General features: G+C 48.1%; 1 protein-coding gene across 2 annotated transcripts in view; it reads left to right on the plus strand.

The window, feature by feature from the left end:
* The first annotated feature begins 9,339 nt into the window (after positions 1 to 9,339).
* The window catches only part of C18H17orf67 (chromosome 18 C17orf67 homolog), a 30,697-nt gene continuing 22,734 nt past the window's right edge, over positions 9,340 to 17,302 (plus strand). For both annotated transcript variants that reach the window (XM_065910771.1, XM_065910772.1), the window contains exons 1-2: positions 9,340 to 9,427; positions 10,345 to 10,445. In XM_065910771.1, coding sequence (XP_065766843.1) covers positions 9,373 to 9,427; positions 10,345 to 10,445 — 156 coding nt within the window. In that variant the 5' untranslated portion in view covers positions 9,340 to 9,372. The remainder of the gene's footprint in view (positions 9,428 to 10,344; positions 10,446 to 17,302) is intronic.

Genomic DNA, 17,302 nt, shown 5'->3' on the forward strand with positions numbered 1-17,302 from the left:
TCCAAGTTGGAGGAACGTTCCTTCACACCACTGAAGACAGTGCTCCATTTCTGCTTTCTCTCACTGTTGCTGTAGAAATGTCAGTGTTGCTGATGGGCTCTCCTGGCGTCTCAGGAGGTAAAGAATCCGCCTGCCATGGCAGAAGACACCGGTTCAGTCCCTGGGTCGGGAAGATCCCCTGGAGAAAGGAATGGCTACCCACTCCAGTATTCTTGCCTGGAGAATTCCACGGACAGAGGAGCCTGGCGGGCTACAGTCCATGGGGTCGCAAAGAACCAGACACAACTGCACAACTAAACCACACCATTAAAGAGATGTGTGATGTTCTTCCTGATCCCTAGGATGTGACTTGTTTTTGCTTTCCTGAAGCTTGTAGAATCCTCTCTTTTTCTTCAGTGTTCTGAAATTTCCCAAAGATGTGCCTTGGCGTGCATCTGTTTTCATCTGTTTTGCGATTTGCCCAGCCCTTTCAGTCTGGAAGTGTGTGTCCCTCAGTGCTGGAACTACTTTGTTGATTTCCTCCTCTTTGCTGTCTGTGTTCTTTTTGAAACTTCTGTAATCTGGATGTTGGACCTCCTAGACTGTTCTCTGTCTCTCTCTTTTTTTGTCAATAGACTTTATTTTTTAGATCGGTTTTAGATTCACAGCAAAATGGAGCAGAAAATGCAGAAGATTCCCTTATATCCCCTGTTGCCCCACATGCACACCCTCCCTCATCATCAACATTCCCCAGCAGAGTGGTGCGTTTGTTGCAATCGATAAACCTACTTGGACATCGCATCATCACTCAAAGTCCACCGTTTGCAGTAGAGTTCACTGCCGGTGCTGTGCATCCGCTGGGTTTGGACAAATGTATGATGACATGCATCCACTATTATAGTGCCAACGCAGGACAGTTTCACTGCCCTACAAATCCTCTAGGTTCTTCCTGTTTCTTTCTCCCTGGTTCCTCACCCCTGGTAACCACTGATCCTTTTCCTGTTTCCATAGTTTTGCCTTTTCCAGAATGTACTATAGTTGGAATCCTAGGATATGTAGCCTTTTCAGGTTGGCTTCTTTCATGTAGTAATGTGCATTTAAGTTTCCTCTGTGTCTTTTCGTGGTTTGATAGCTTATTCCTTTTTAGTGCTAAGTAATAGCACTTTAAATTTAGGGCTAAGTAATTGTTTGGATGTGATCTTATAGTTTATTTACCCTGTAGCCTACTGAAGCGCATCTCGGTAGCTTCTAGGCTTTGACAGTTATGAGTGAAGCTCCTAGAGATATCTGAATGCAGGTTTTTGTGTGGGCATAAATTCACAACTCCTTTGGATAAAAGTCCTCTCTTTAATATTCTAAAAGACTTCCATAGCTTTATACTTGAATCTTTTTATTTAGTTTTTAATTTCTAAGAACTTTTTTGTTGATTTTTTCAATGAATGTTCCTTTCCTACAGCATCCTATTCACACCTCCTGGGAGCAAAATTTTTCTCTCATCTCTCCAAGGATACTGTGTGTGAGTGCTTCCACCTCTTTTTGCATTGTCTGTGATTACCCCATGTTGCTTTCTCCTGGAGCTTCTTTTGTCTTCATCTTCCACATGAGAGTCTTTCTCAGACGTCTGATGACCCTCCTGGTGAGTCTTTGGCATCTTAAGGTTTGAGAACCATGACTAGAGTGTCTCTTTATCCCTCAAGCTTGTCATCCCAACTGAAATCCCACAGAGAAAAAGAGCACATATTTCAGTAATTTCTTTCTCCAGGAGAATTGGAGCTTTTCTGTCCTAGTTACAGGCCTTGCCCTTTCCTGAATGAAATATGACAGTGTCCTTAGAGGTGGTTTCACGAGTTAGTCAGTCCACGCTCCATCCCTCGTGTGTTTATTTGTATTGTCTTACATTCCTATGCCTTTGCCAGGGCCGCGGTCGTTCCTGTTTAGTTAGGCTGGAGAGGAGCTGGCACCGGCAGCCAGGGACCTGGTGAGACCTTGGCTGTCTTTACCTGCTGGGCAGATGTAAGTTGAAGCTGATGTCCTGGCCCAGAGCAGATATTACAGCCTGCTTGGAAAGGGCCCGTCCAAGGCCACTGTGTTGCTGCTTCACAGAGGAAGGCACGTGTTTCTGCAGCAGTACTGAGGTTGTGAGAAGAGAAACCCAGGACGTGGGCTGCAGAGACAGCGGGGGAGAGGTGGGAGATGGAGAAAGCACCTCACACTTAAAAGGCTCCAGATCTTTTCTAAGTAAAGATGTACTTTTATTTCAACAATATATAAAATGAACTTAATACGTATTTGGTTAATCTCAGTATCATTTGGTCCTTAAATTTCTTTACAGCCTTTCTGCTATGTGTCTGAGAATGAGGAAGTTATACAAATATAAATGAGTGACTTCACAGAGAAGGAAGAATAACAGTAACAACAGTAAAACAGTGGTTTCCAGGTATTAGTTACATCTGTCAAGTACTTTACACATTCTTTCTCTTTAAAGTCTCAACACACGTTAGGAGGTAAGTTTTATTATAATTATTATTCCTGTTTTAAGATAATGAGCAGACAGTGACTTGGATAGTAAGGAATGTGCCCAGGGTCACAAAGCTTCAGTGTAACACAGGCAGTGTTTTGGAGCCAGGGTTCAAGCTCAGGTCTATGGAGGACTTCACAGCTCATAGTCTGGACCATTGTACCACTCAGCCCACACAATAGGTATTCAATCATTTTTGAATGAAGCCCTGGCAACCCCCAGTTATTAACTTGAACCCCAAAGCAACCATATTTGCTCATGCTGACCATCCCAGTACATCCCTGACTGATTTTATTTTCTTGGGCTCTAAAATCTCTACAGACAGTGACTGCAGCCACAAGATTAAAAGATATTGCTTCTTGGAAGGATAGCTATGACAAACCTAGACAGCATGTTAAAAATCAGAGACATCACTTTTCTGACAAAGGTGCATACAATCAAACCTATGATTTTTCCAGTAGTCATGTGTGGAGGTGAGAGTTGGACCATAAAGAAGGCTGAGCACCAAAGAATTGTTGCTTTTGAGTTGTGATGCTGGAGAACACTCGTCAGGGTCTCTTGGACAGCAAGATCAAACCAATCAATCCAAAATGAAATCAACCCTGCATATTCATTGGAAGGACTGATGCTGAAGCTGAAGCTCCAGTACTTTGGCCACCTGATGTGAAGAGCTGACTTACTGGAAAAGACCCTGATGCTGGGAAAGATTGAAGGCAGGAGCAGAGGGCAGCAGAGGATAAGATAGGTTAGAGAGCATCACTCAGGCAATGCACATGAATTTGAGCAAACTTCAGAAGGCAGTGAAGGACAGAGGAGCCTGGTGTGCTACAGTCCATGGGGTTGAAAAGGGTCGGACACGACTTAGCGACCGAACAACAACAGCATCAGTTATCTGTTAACAGAGTAATGCTACATAACAAACTGCTCCCAGCCTGTTTGTGCCAACTTCCTGACTCAGGGATCAAACCCGTGCCTCTTATATGTCTCCTGCTTTGGCAGGTGAGTTCTTTACCACTAGCGCCACCTGGGAAGCCCGCTCCCTAATTCTGTGACTTGAAGTAACAATCATTCCCTGGTGGCTCAGACCGGAAAGAATCCGCCTGCAATGAGGAGATCTGGGTTTGATCCCTGGGTTGGGAAGATCCCCTGGAGGAGGACATGGCAACCCACTCCAGTATTCTTGCCCAGAGAATGCCATGGACGGAGGAGCCTGGCGGGCTGCAGTCCATGGGTCACAAAGAGTCAGACACGGCTGAGTAACTCAACACAGCACAGTCTCCAGAGCCTGCAGATTGTTCGGAGGCTCTGCTACAGGCGGTGGTAGCTGGACGGCCGCTGAGCGATGCTGGGCTGGGCTGGGTGGCTCTGCTGTCAGCCGCACATCGGGGCAGACACTTTCCATGTGAGTTAATTCTGACACCAAGCTTGAAGGGTGGCAGCTGTCTGGGGAAAGCTCTTTTTGTAGCAATGACTACAAAATACAAGAGGGCACACCGAACTACACAAACACATTTCCTGCCTCTCTTTGCGCCATGTCAGCTACCCTCCCACTGTCCAGAGCCCGTCACCTGGCTGGGCCCGAAGTTATATGGGACAGGACTGCAGAGTCATATGGTAAAGAGCACAGATGTGCAGTGGCGATGGTGAAGAACTGGTGCGAATAATTCAGTCTACCTACATCTGCTCACACAGTGTGCCTGTAAATTAACGTGTGGCTGGGTACACATGCAGTTTATGGAGGTACTTTATGAATAGTGTACAAGAATTATATGTACATGGCGAAAATATAGAGTTTGTAGTCTAGTGGGAAAGAGAGAAAAAGGAAAGAAAAACAGAGAAGAAAGAAAAAGAAAACAACTACGAAAGGAAATGTTAGTATTTATTTAAATGGCTCTGGGCCTGAAGAACGTGGACACATTATAATTCTCTTGGGACTGGTTTAGCAGCTTTCTATAGTTAAAAAAAGAAAATTTGTTCTTTTGTTTCTAAAGTTTCTTTAACTCACAGCATTTGAAATCACAGTCTTATCCTATTGAAAGAGTATGCAGTGTGGTTAATTTGAGAGCTTGATGGTGTTGGCTTTATCACCGATCCTTAAACTTTGAAGAATTTCTTTTTAAAAGAGATGGGAGGGCTTTCCTGATGACTCAGTGGGGGAATCGACCTGCCAATGCAGGAGACATAGGTTCGCTCAATCCCTGGTCTGGGAAGATCCCACATGCCACGGAGCAACTAGGCCTACGCGCCACAACTATTTAGCTTGTGCTCTGGAGCCCAGAAACCCCTACTACTGAAGCCCATGCACCTTAGAGCCTGTGCTCTGCAACAAGAGAGGCCGTCACAATGAGAAGCCCTCGCATCACAACTAGAGAAAGCCCACAGAGCAACTAAGACCCAGCACAGCCAAAAATAAGTAAATAAAAATTTATTTAAAAAAGAGAGAAAGGAAACCGATACAAATGAAAATGTTAGTTATGTCAGGGTGCTGTGAATATGGGTAGCAGTATTCTTTCTTTAGGGGTTCCCTGGTGGTTCAGATGGTAAGGAGTCTGCCTGCAATGTGGGAGACCCAGGTTCAATCCCTGGGTTGGGAAGATCTCCTGGAGGAGGAGATGGCAACCCACTCCAGTATTCTTGCCTGGAGAAACCCATGGACAGAGGAGCCTGGCTGGTTACAGTCCTCGGGGTCACAAAGAGTCAGACACGACTGAGTGACTAACCCTTTCCTTTTCCTATTCTTCCTTTATATATTCTTCAGTCAGTTCAGTCGCTCAGTCGTGTCCGACTCTTTGCAACCCCATGGACTGCAGCACGTCAGGCTTCCCTGTCCATCACCAACTTCCGGAGCTTGCTCAAACTCATGTCCATTGAGTCGGTGATGCCATCCAACCACCTCATCCTCTGTCACTCCCTTCTCCTCCGCCTTCAGTCTTTCCCAGCACCAGGGCCTTTTCCAATGAGTCAGCTCTTCACATCAGGTGGCCAAAGGATTGGAGTTTCAGCTTCAGCATCAGTCCTTCTAATGAGCACCCAGGACTGATCTTTAGGATGGACTGGTTGGATCTCCTGCAGTCCCAGGGACTGTCAAGAGTCTTCTCCAACATCACAGTTCAAAAGCATCAATTCTTTGGCGCTCAGCCTTCTTTATGGTCCAATTCTCACATTCATAGATGACTACTGGAAAAACCATTCTTAAATGTGGTCATGCCTCAGTATCTGCTGAGGGCCTTCAGATCAGTTAAAAAGGTAGGAAACAGCCCGAGGCTCTGCAGCGCCATCTCTCTCCACCTCCCACGGCTTCTCTGGTGTTGTTGGCAACTTACGGAACAAGGAACCTTGAGTGTCTTTCCCTTGACCTTGGTTGTCCCAGGTTCTTCTCTCTACTCTGCCACCTTGTGGGTTTTTGGGGAACTGCGCCTTCTGCTGTGAGACCTGGTGACACCTAACTGATGCTCCCAGTCTCCCTGGAAATGGTCACAGGCAAATAGAAGGAGATTCTCCCCACCAGAATGACACTCACAAGATTATCTTGCTCTTTCAGTTTTGCCATTGTTCCCTTTTGTGAGATGATATCCCCAGAGCCCCACCTGAAAGGCGTTTGAATGACCTGCCAGTATCACACCTGGGGGGCTTTTCACCTGAGGCCGTGAAGCAGTATCCCAGGGTGGGATACAGCCTTTCTCCAGTAGCACTTCTGTCCACTCAAGGTTCCCTTTTCTTTCTATTTTTTTAAAATTATAAAAGTAATACAAGCTTACGTAGAGTTTACAATCCAGTGGAGGAGACGGATTTTAAAAAGTAAACAAAGACATTTACCCGTTTACAGGGAGTGCCGTGAGGTGGACAGTCATGGTGGTCGGGGCAGGGAACCTTCACTATGCAGGTTGGACAGGCTTGTTTGTGCAAGAGAAATTACAAACTGATACCTGAAGATTGAGAAAAATCCAAGAGCAGGCAAGAAGAGCACGTGCAAAGGTCCTGGGTGGGAGAGAGCTTGTTAAGTTGAAAGTAACGAAGTGTGGCTAGATTGGCATGTGCTGGAGGGGTGTGCGTGGAGTGGGTTTGGAAAGGATCACAGTCCCCGATAACACAGAGCCCTGTAGTGCATCGTAGGGATTCTCATTCTGTTCTGAGCACAGTGGGGAGATAAAGAAGGATTATTAAGCAGGGAAGTATGAGGCCCGATTTATATTTTGTGTTTCTGTTTTAAGACTATCATTATTGCTACATGCAGAATGGTTTGAAGCAAATAGGGAGGGAATTTGGGAGACCTCTTGGGAGACTGGTACAGGCAGCTGGGTGAGAGGTAACAGTAGCTTAGATTCTGGTGGTGGCAAGAGAGATTGAAGAATCTAGACCTATGCTGGTGGTGGCAAGAGAGATGGAAGAAAGCAGGCCCATGTGGCTTCTGAGCACTTGAAATGTGCAGGTGTTAAAGATGTGGTACAAAAAAAACCTAAAAGAATGTGAAATATCTCACTATTACTTTATCTTGATTACTTGTTGAAATAATATTTTGGATATTTCATGTTAAATAAGTATAATTAAAAATTATCTTTTTTTTTTACTATAAAAATGTAGCTACTGGAAAAATGTAAATTATGTATTAGTAGCTTGCACCTATGAGTCACATTGTGATTTTATTGGACAGTGCTGATAAAGACAATAGTTGCCAAATTGAAAAGTACTTTTATAGTAAATTTACATTGGATACATAGAAATTTCTAGCTAGATATAAACTTTTTTTTTGACGCACAGAAGATGTTTATTTGGTATAACAATGCAGCTAATGTTTGTTCGAACCACAAAGAGTAAAAAGAATAAAAGGCTTGACAATGCACATAAAAAACCAAGGTGTTTAGTGTGACAAAAATAGTGCTCCTAAAATTTCTCAATAATTGCAGTTATTGAAAACTGTATGAAAACAAGGATGTTAATAGCAACAGAGTACATAAAACCAAACATATAATATTGAGCAAATTAACATATGAGGCGACTTTGCTAACAATGCATGGTTTCTTCCCCCCTGTTTATACTGTGTTCAGACTACCTTTATACCAACAGAATGGGCAGAACACTTCGGTTTAACATCAGTTACACACCATTAGCATTAACCTATGCTATAAAACCTATCGGACATTAGCATAAACATTAGCATTAGCATAAACTTGGACCACTACCGATAGGAGGATGTTTTCTTTTGAGTGGGCAAAGTAACCACACAAACATCAGATCCCTTCTCTGAATTGAGAATTTTATCCCAATCATTGCCATCTATCATCCACACATGTATTTCATAATATATTTAAAATTTTATGTAATATATATTTGGTGATTTTTGGATTTAAAAAGACTAGCTTATTGAGATTTTATTATCTTTAAAAAAATACACTTCAGTGTGGAGTGAGGCTGCTTATAGTAGGACTGATAGCATATTGCAGAGCAACATGGGGGCATAATGGGAAGAGTGCTGGGCTTTAGAGTCAGAAGAATTTGGCTGGACTTCTGCATAACGTGTGAATTTGGACATTATTTCACCTCTCTGAACCTGACTTCCTTTTCTATAAAATGAAGATGAGCTATGCAGCTCATCCCGTAGCCTACACCCTACGTGACTGCTGCTGCTGCTAAGTCGCTTCAGTCGTGTCCGACTCTGTGTGACCCCATAGATGGCAGCCCACCAGGCTCCCCCGTCCCTGGGATTCTCCAGGCAAGAACACTGGAGTGGGTTGCCATTTCCTTCTCCAATGCTTGAAAGTGAAAAGTGGAAGTGAAGTCGCTCAGTCGTGTCCGACTCTTTGCGACTCCATGGACTGCAGCCTACCAGGCTCCTCCGTCCATGGGATTTTCCAGACAAGAGTACTGGAGTGGGGTGCCATTGCCTTCTCTGACCCTACATGGTAGGTATTGTTATTTCTTTTGTTCAGGAGAAGAAACTGAAGTTCAGAAAGGGTAAGTGGGGGCTTCCCTGGTGGTCCAGTGGGTAAGAATCTGCCTGCCAGTGCAGGGGACATGGTTCGAATCCGGGTCCTGGAAGATCCCACATCCTGCAGAGCAACGAGACCCCCTCCTCTCCCTGCCGACCCCCCCCCACCCCCCAACAAACACAACTACTGAGCCCGGCCCGCGAATGGCAGCTACTGAAGCTCTCTCATCTAGACAGCATGCTCTGCAGCAAAGAAGCCACTGCAGTCACTGCAATGAGAAGCCCGCGCACTGCAACTAAAGAAAGCCCAAACGGAGAAAGGAAAACCCAGCATAGCTGCAAGTAACGAAACTTTCTCTTTAAAATAAGAGAGAGGATAAGTGATTGATGGAAGGTTACACTGCTAGAAAGACATAAACCCCAGGCGTGAACCCTGGTCAATCTGGCTCCAAGGTCAGCTGAAAAAAATTTCCCCTTCTTCAGGCTCCTGGCTAATTTCCATGCCCACCTCTGAAATTCTTGGGGAGGTCAAATTAGATTGGTGAATGGGCTTTGGGAAAATGTCATAAAATATGCAAATGGAAGAGATGATGCAACCTCAGTGAAACAACAGGAGCATAAACAGAAGCTACAGATAAACACAAGCTACTCCAAGACGTCTATGTATCTGTTTAAATGAAATGGTTGTTGCATGCTGCTTGGTCAAATTCAAGCTCTGAAAGTCATATGACAGAGGGATAATTTCCTTCCTCAGGATGAAAATTTATAGGAATTCAGAAGAAAATATTTTGGTGATCATAGTAAAAACTTCGAGTCAGATGAGTTTTGCATCATGCTGTGAGTGCTGTGAGTCAAAGCGCAGTATTTGGGCCGGATGTGGCTTCCTTCAAGTAGGCTGGCTCTCTGTGGGGGGATTCATTCTGCGACAGGCAGAGAGCGGACCGGCAGGATGAAGGGGTTCTTTGTGCTTGTGCTGTCTCTCACCTTGCTGATTTTCTTCTCAGGTGAGCATTAACTCCCGAAACCTATGTCTATGCTGACAAGATACGCTGGAATAAAGCTATTTTATATTTTTAAAGTATTTTTTCAGAATTTCAAATAATATGTATACATAATAATTCAATGCTTCTTTATTTTTTGCTTGAGTAGGCTCCCAGAATTGCTATCATAAGGGATAAATTTTTTTTTTAATTTTTAAATGCATTTGAATACTACTTCTCAAAAATGCTGGTCAATCTTAAAATTTGACATATATTTTTTTCACTTTTTTTTTGGCTGTGCCGCCTGGCTTGTGGGATCTTAGCCCCCCCGACCAGGGATTGAACCTGGCGTTCCCTGCAGTAAAAGTGGGAGTCCTAACCACTGAACCACCAGGGAATTCCCTTGATATACTTTTATTATAATAATACCTTTTAGAGTTTGTGTGTGATTATCAAAACTTGATTTACTTTAATTATAATATTATCTGTTTTGAGGGATCATGCATGCGTATCAAGTTTAACAGAATCTTCTTGTCATGGGAGAACCTTCCAGTAACAATTTAAACTTGATTTAGTGTGTTGAGGCTTTGAAAGAATCTCCCCAAAGCAACCCTGAGGGATAAGAAACACACTGGCCAGAGACCTGAAGAAAATGTGTTTAAAGAAACATATCCATTAAAGTAATGGCCACTTTTAGAGGACTGGGTCATCGCAGTAAGTAAATAAGTTTTAGTTACGCAGGCTTAGCCATCTTAGGAACAGTTAAAGATTCCTCTCTGAGCCTTTGGGAGAGAAAGCCCAGCCCCCTGAGACAGGTCCCTGTGAAAGAACTTTTGTGTGCCGACCCAAATTGGACTTGCAAATGCTTGGCCTTGGACGGCGAGATGGCGCGTGGATGGGGGTGCCTGAGAGTCCCCGTGGTCCCTTCCTGACTTTTTCAGGGGCCTCTCCGATTCTGACGGAAAAGCAGGCCAAGCAGCTCCTGAGATCCCGGCGCCAGGACAGGCCAAGCAAACCCGGGTTCCCCGATGAGCCCATGCGGGTGAGTTCCAGGCGGGCTCTGGGCTGTCTGGAGGGAGAGGGAGGTGGTAGGACTGCTTGTTCATTGTGAAACCAAACGAGGTGGTCCTCCGAGCCCAGGGAGGGTGTTAGATGGAGACTCTATAGAGTGTCCGGTGCAGGGTGATCACCTTCTCCTCACGCCATTCTCTTCCAGCTCACCAGCCCCACTCCCCTGCTGTTCACACAGGCTTTAAATGGAAACAGTGCAGCCCCCGCTGGGGGTCCCAAGTGGGCTGTCGGGCGGCTCCTCTGAACGGGATGCTCGGGAGCTGTGCCCCGAGGCTGGTGTCAATCCTGTCTTCTCCCTCTTGCCCTGGGCCCCGGGCAGCCTGGCCCAGCAACCCCGACCAGTGATGATGCTCTGTCTGGGCAAGGCAGGACCTCTGTCCTGCTGCCACCAGCTTCTGCCCTCACCCCATGCCTCTGATTCAGGCTGGGGCCTTGGCTCTGCCCGGTAGGTCCGTGGTGTCCGCCTCATTTTTCTGAACCAGGAGCCCCGCCCCTGCCTTCATTTTGTGACTTGTGCTGGGTGCTACAAGACCACGCCACCCTGGCTTGTCTTGCCTTCCCATGACAGAAGAGCTGACATTCCTGGTCTTTTTATCCCACTCAGGTGAAGGTAAGAGTTTCCCAGGTGCCTCAGTGGTAAAGAATCTGCCTGTTAAGGCAGGAGACGCTGGTTTCATCCCTGGTTCGGGAACATCCCCTGGAGAAGGAAATGGCAACCCACTCCAGTGTTCTTGCCTGGAGAATCCCATGGACGGAGGAGCCTGGTGGGCTATAGTCGCAAAGAACTAGACACGACTTAGCAACTAAACAAATCTTTCCTGGTGGCTCAGACAGTAAAGCGTCTGCCCGCAACGCGGGAGACCTGGGTTCAATCCCTAGGTCGGGAAGATCCTCTGGAGAAGGAAATGACAACCCACTCCAGTACTCTTGTCTGGAAAATCCCGTGGACGGAGGAGCATGGTAGCCTACAGTCCATGCAGTTGCAAAGAGTTGGACACGACTGAGCGACTTCACTTTGAAGATGGTCCCTCACGTTTCTCAGTACTCTTGACTTCAGTGTTCTTGACTGTAAAAAGGGGGTAACAAATAGTACTACTCATATTACTATCATATCATTGTTATAAATAATAGCGTAAAGCAACTCCTTTGTGAGAAGAGAAGAAGGTAATTCATACTAAGGCACTTAGAAGAGTACTCAGCAAGCAGGAAGACTCCTCTGAGTACGAAGCACTGGGACGGGGTGCAGCAAGGCTGCAGATGGTCCTCCGGGTTTCTGCTCCCCGCGGGTGGCAGACACAGGGGAGCCAGCAAAGCGCTGTTTCCGAGAGTCACTTAGAAACCAGGCGAGGGATCCAGACTGTGAAGTGGGGACGTGGCTTTTTTCTTTCTGGCAGAAGCCAGAGGTGGCTGGAGTCTCTGGTGCAGGGGGACGGGGCTGGCGGGGGGCAGACGCGGGAGCAGGGACGGTGCGGGGATGCTGGACTTTTGCGTTCAGCAGAGGACAGTCAGAGGATGATTCGAGTGGGGGAGTGCAGACTCGGGCTTTAAACAGACAGCATTCAGAAGAGGCCCAGGACTGAAGTCCGAGTCCCCAGGCACTCAGAGGTGGGCATAAGCAGCAGACCCCTAGCGGCTCAGGAGGAATGTGAGGGGATGGGGGGAACCCGGGCAGGGGGCCACGGGAGCCCAGGGGACAGGGCTTGGGAAGGGGCGGGGTGGAGGGTGACGCAGCCGATGGGGAGCAGGGTGTCTGGCTCCAGGGTCCCTGGGGGGCCCCAGTTGGTTCTTTGTGCTTGTGGGGTGTTGTCTGGAGGGGCCGTTCCGGAGGCTCTTCCTCGTGGGCCCCGGAGGCTGGGGGAGGCCGGTCACGGGGCTGGTTCAAGGCCCCTGCAGGTGGCCTGGGAGACAGACGTTTTCTCCGCCAGCGTCTGCCCTGAGCTCTGGCTGTGGAAGGGTGGCCCTGCGGGGATTGGAGGCGGTTTAGGCAGCAGGTGGGCAGGGCGGTAAGGCTCTGCTTCCTGCCTCCGGCTTCCTTCCTCCGCCTGTGCCAGCTGCCCACCATGCTCGACTCTGCCCTCAGACACGGCTTGTTGTGGTCCTTCCATGCCCAGAAGGTCCCAGAGCTCCTTCTCTGACTGTTTCCCTCTTCCCAGCTCCTGATCATCACCAGTCTTCATCTGTGACAACCCTCCGCTTGCCTCCGGCTTTGCTGTTTTCTGGAATATCTGGCTCTGGGGTTTTGTTAATTTGATATTCTTTCATAGGTTTGACCACTGACCGGGCTTCCCAGGGGGCGCTAGTGGTAAAAAAAACTTGCCTGCCAATGCAAGAAATAGAAAAGACTTGTGTCCATCCCTGGGTCGGGAAGATCCCCTGGAGGAGGGCATGGCAACCCTCTTCAGTATCCTTGCCTGGAGAATTCCTTGGACAGAGGAGCCTGGCGGGCTATAGTCCATAGGATTGCAAAGAGCTGGACACGACTGCAGTGACTTAGCACGCGCGCACGCACCAGTGACTCATCTTAACTCCTTGAACCTGCCTGATCTAGTTTCTGTGATTCTGTCTCCACTCACCCACCATTTCCTACACATCCGTGTGTGGTACAGTCCTGTGTGTCCCTCACCAAGACACTGACCTGTGTCTAGAATCCTTAGCCACTCAGTCAAATTTAGAAAGGTGCCTGTTGTGACTTATGGTTGAAATATGTACATACATAAATATGCAATAAAGCATTTGGTAGTTAGTTTACACCAATAGTTCTCACGCATGGGTGATTTTGCTCCCCTACCTCGGGGACATTTGTCGATGTCTGGAGACTTCTTGGGTTGTCTCAGCTGCTGGGAGGAGGGTTTACTATTGGCATCTAACAGGTTACGGGCAAGGCTGCTGCTGAATATCCTCCAGTGCACAGAGAAGCTCCCACAACAAAACTCATCTGGCCTGAACTGTAATAGAGCCGAGAGTGAGGAAGCCTGGCTACAGTGCTGAACAACCTCTTCCTCTTTCACTGTGTGTGTCTTTCTGAGTGTCTCTAACACTCACTCACAATTACCTCCACCCACGCACGGTCCTGGCTGAACCAACAGTTTCCGGAATCACATTTTTTTTTCCTTAGGAGCGTGTTTCTTCACCTTGGCTATGTGCTGGAATCAAATGGGGAGGTTAAAAATATGACACCTGGGACCCCTCAGGTGGCCCGAGGTGTGACATCGGCATCAGGGAGGGGGAGCGGGTAGAGGCCCCCAGATGGCATCAATGTGCAGCTGAAGCCCAGAACCACCAGCCTGGGCCTTCTCCTGGGAGGCCTGCCACGGGTAACCGTGGGGAGCACGTTTAGAAAGCAGTTGAGTATTGAACTGTGGTCTGGAGAGTAGGTGGCTTAGTTGTTTAGATGTAGGTAAGAGAGAGAGAGTGTGTGTGAGAGGGTTGAGTGGTTGAGTAGAGGGCCCTCCATGCTGACCAAGAGGGGCTCCAAGTTACACTCTACATCCGTGGTGCCCTGCCCAGCACTGGACCTGAGGCTGTAGACTAGATGTTCTTCTTTCATTTGAGAACCGTGTGTCCATGGTATGGATAAGGATGAGCCAGAGTCTTCCAGCCTGACTCCAGTTATCTAATGAGGTTATCTGGCACACGGGGTCTGAGAAGAGGGCCTCAAGTTCTAACCTGAAAGAGGAGGGAGGCTGGGAAGGCTTCCTGGAAGAGGCACCACTGAGCTGAGGCTTGAAGGAAGTGGAGTTTGCAGACCAGTGCGTGGGTCGGCGAGGTGAGACGAGAGGGCCCCCCAGTGTGATTCCAGGCTATATTCTGTGCAGACTGCTTCTGGACTATGGCCTTTCGACTGGGGGTGAGTCCTTTCCTTTTCCTGGAAGAGCAGTTTTCTCTGTAAAATGCAGAGTTTGGCCCAGAGTCTGGCTAAAATGTTCATCCCAGGCTTCCTAATCTAGAATCTGGAGAGAGTGTCAGGGCGACCAGGTTCTTGGTGCCAGGCAGTGACTGACAGGAAGAGCCCACTGCCAGACCTGGACTTGGCAAGGGCCAGAGGGGTTATTTGGAGCCCCTGGAGGGGCTCATGTCAGGGTCTCCCTCAAACACCAGGCCCCCCGAGCTGGCCCTGCTGCTGTGCCCAGCCTCCTGCACTTGCTGCCTGACTTGGTCCCCCCTTGTGTCCCGCGGTTGACTTTTCCTTTCAAGGGATTTACTGAGGGCACGATGAACAATACCAACCACCTGTTGTGTAAAAAGAGGCAACTCACCCCCTTTTTAAAAAATTACAGTATTTTTTAGTTGAAGTATAGTTGGTTTACAATGTTAATTCGTGCTGTGAAGCAAAGTCAGTCAGTTGTATATACATGCATATATATATTCTTCTTTCCATATCATTTTCCATTATGGCTTATCACAGAATATTGAATATAGTTCCGTGTGCTATACAGTTAGTTGCCTTACCATTTCGATTCACCCCTTTCAGCTGAGCAACTGGTGGATGTCACCACCGTCTTAGCCGCCATCGCTGTCGAATGTGGGCCCTGGGTCCAGTGACCTCTTTGTCAGCAGGTCACCAGGAGGCCATGAGATGCGCCTCTGGCCGCATAAACCACACCTCGTGGCTCTTTACCTTTTGCCGAGACCACTTTCTACCCTCCTTCTTTCTTTGTGCAAGCCATCTACTTACATGTTCCTTTGTTAGGGATGGAGACACTGTTCTGTGTTCAGGGTGGTAGCAATTGTGTGTGTGAGAGAGAGTTTGTGTACGATTGTTATGTGTTTAGGGTATATATGTACTCAAGGGTGTGTATGTATGAAGATATGTGTGTGTGTGTGACTATACGTGTATATGTGTGAGAGAGTTTGTGTATGACTGTGTGTATAGGATATAAATGTATGTGAGGGTGTGTATATGTGAAGGTATGTGTGTGTGAGGGTTTGTGTATGACTGTGTGTATAAGATAATATGTATGTGTGGAGGCATGTGTGTGTGTATAACCATATGTGTGTGTATGTGAGGGTTTGTGTATGACTGTGTAATGAGGAAGTGTATGTATGTGAGTGTGTGTGTGCATGAGGGTATGTGTGTGTGTGGGTGTGTTTTGGAAAAGGCATCGCAGGATAATGTTTTTCAGACAGTCTGGATTCCAGTTTCCTCTCTTTTGACCTAGAGTGTCTAGGATACACGGGATGACAGGCGATGAGCACAGACAGCCTCTCGGGGCCAGGTTGGGAGGCACGGGCTGTCCTAGCGGAGTGGACTTTCATTCTGGACTCGGTGGAAGCCACAAGGGGGTTGAAGCGGGGCAGGGTTAGAGCTGGCGTGCAGGAGCCACTTAGAGGCTTAGGACACAGCCTCTTGAACTCTGGCCTTCAGGTCCCATTATCCATGGGACATGGGACATTATGTTTTTGGACATGTTATGGCACCTCCTTGCCACGGTAAACTGGAGATGGGCAGGTCGGCTGGGACAGATGAGCAGCGTGGGTCTGTCCTCGGGAGCTGAGCCTGGAGACTCATGTGCTCAAAATTACCGAGAGATGGCCGGCGGGTTATTTCATTTTGCTTCTCCTGTCTGAGGGACTGTGCACAAGAGAACCCTTTCAGAGAGAAGAGAGGCCACCGATGAGAGGAAACGGATGGTGCTTTGGGGAGGGACCAAGAATTCAGAATGAAAGCAAATAGGGAGATTTGCAGTCATCTCTCCTCGGGAGTGTCTATGAAGCAATGTTTGTATTCTTGACACTTGGCTTAAATATTGGCAGGTGTTGTTGGCTTCTGTGGGATGATAGGTGTTTTGGAAGCAGGTTCAGACAAGCTTTGCCCACACATCCTGGGGGCTGGGCGACTTTGATAGCCTATATCCTGCCAACTCAAGGCAACAGCCACCCTTTCCTGACTGTGTGGTGGGAAGGACAGAATAGCGCCTTTGAAAAGATCACTGGTGCGCCCTCCTTGTGGGGAGCCTGGCTTCTGCCTCAGAGGAGTGGGAACCCCTTGCAGGCACCCTTGATGGAGGAAGATGAGGACCTAGGGAGAGAGGAAGAGACCCGGCTCTGGGGAGGAAGCCAGAAGTGTTCTGAGTGTCTGGAGGCAGCCAGGGAAGAAGGGTGTGAAAGTCCCAGAGGCGGGGATGGGGAGAGGGGTCGGGGTGGGGTGGTGGGGAGGTCAGAGAGGCCCGCCTCTGACAGAGTTCCTGTGGCAGGAAATAGCCAACACATTCATTTTACGACAGGGACTTGGTGTTGAGTTTGAACCTGGGGGAGTGGCAGAGGGCAGGTCTGTACCATGCAGGGTGAAGGCAGCTGACGGAAGGGGAAGGCATGCACTCGGATCTGGAAGCTGGAGTGATGGGGGAAACGCGACCCCCAGATCTTCAGAGAAGCGGGGGAATTGGGTTCTAGATGTCACAGGAAGGCGACAGGCCCTCCTGGAGGGCTAGGATCCACATGGGGACAATCCCCCCGGGGACATCTGGGTGTTCGCTGAGTTCACTTACTCTGCTCTAGGATTTAGGACTGAAGTGTATGAAGACATCATGCTGGAAGTCTCCAGATCCTCAGGTAGGGGAAACAGCCTGAGAAACTGAAGGAGACAGGGCTGTGTGGAAAGAAAGGCTGGGCTCGGGGTGCGAGGGGAGAAGCTGGAGAAAGATAGTCCTGAGCTTTCCCTGGAGTGTGTCAGCCGTCACGACTGCGCTCCTGCCAACGGTCAGGGTTTGGGGGCTGAACCCTCAGAACTCCAAGAGTGGTCCCCAGCCCGGCTGGTGGGCTTCGCTTGGGAGCCCACCAGGCACGCAGAGCCTCAGGCTCCTCCCCACACATGAAGGCGGGCCTGAG

Source organism: Muntiacus reevesi, chromosome 18, assembly GCF_963930625.1.
Source record: "Muntiacus reevesi chromosome 18, mMunRee1.1, whole genome shotgun sequence".
Taxonomy (NCBI): Eukaryota; Metazoa; Chordata; class Mammalia; order Artiodactyla; family Cervidae; genus Muntiacus; species Muntiacus reevesi.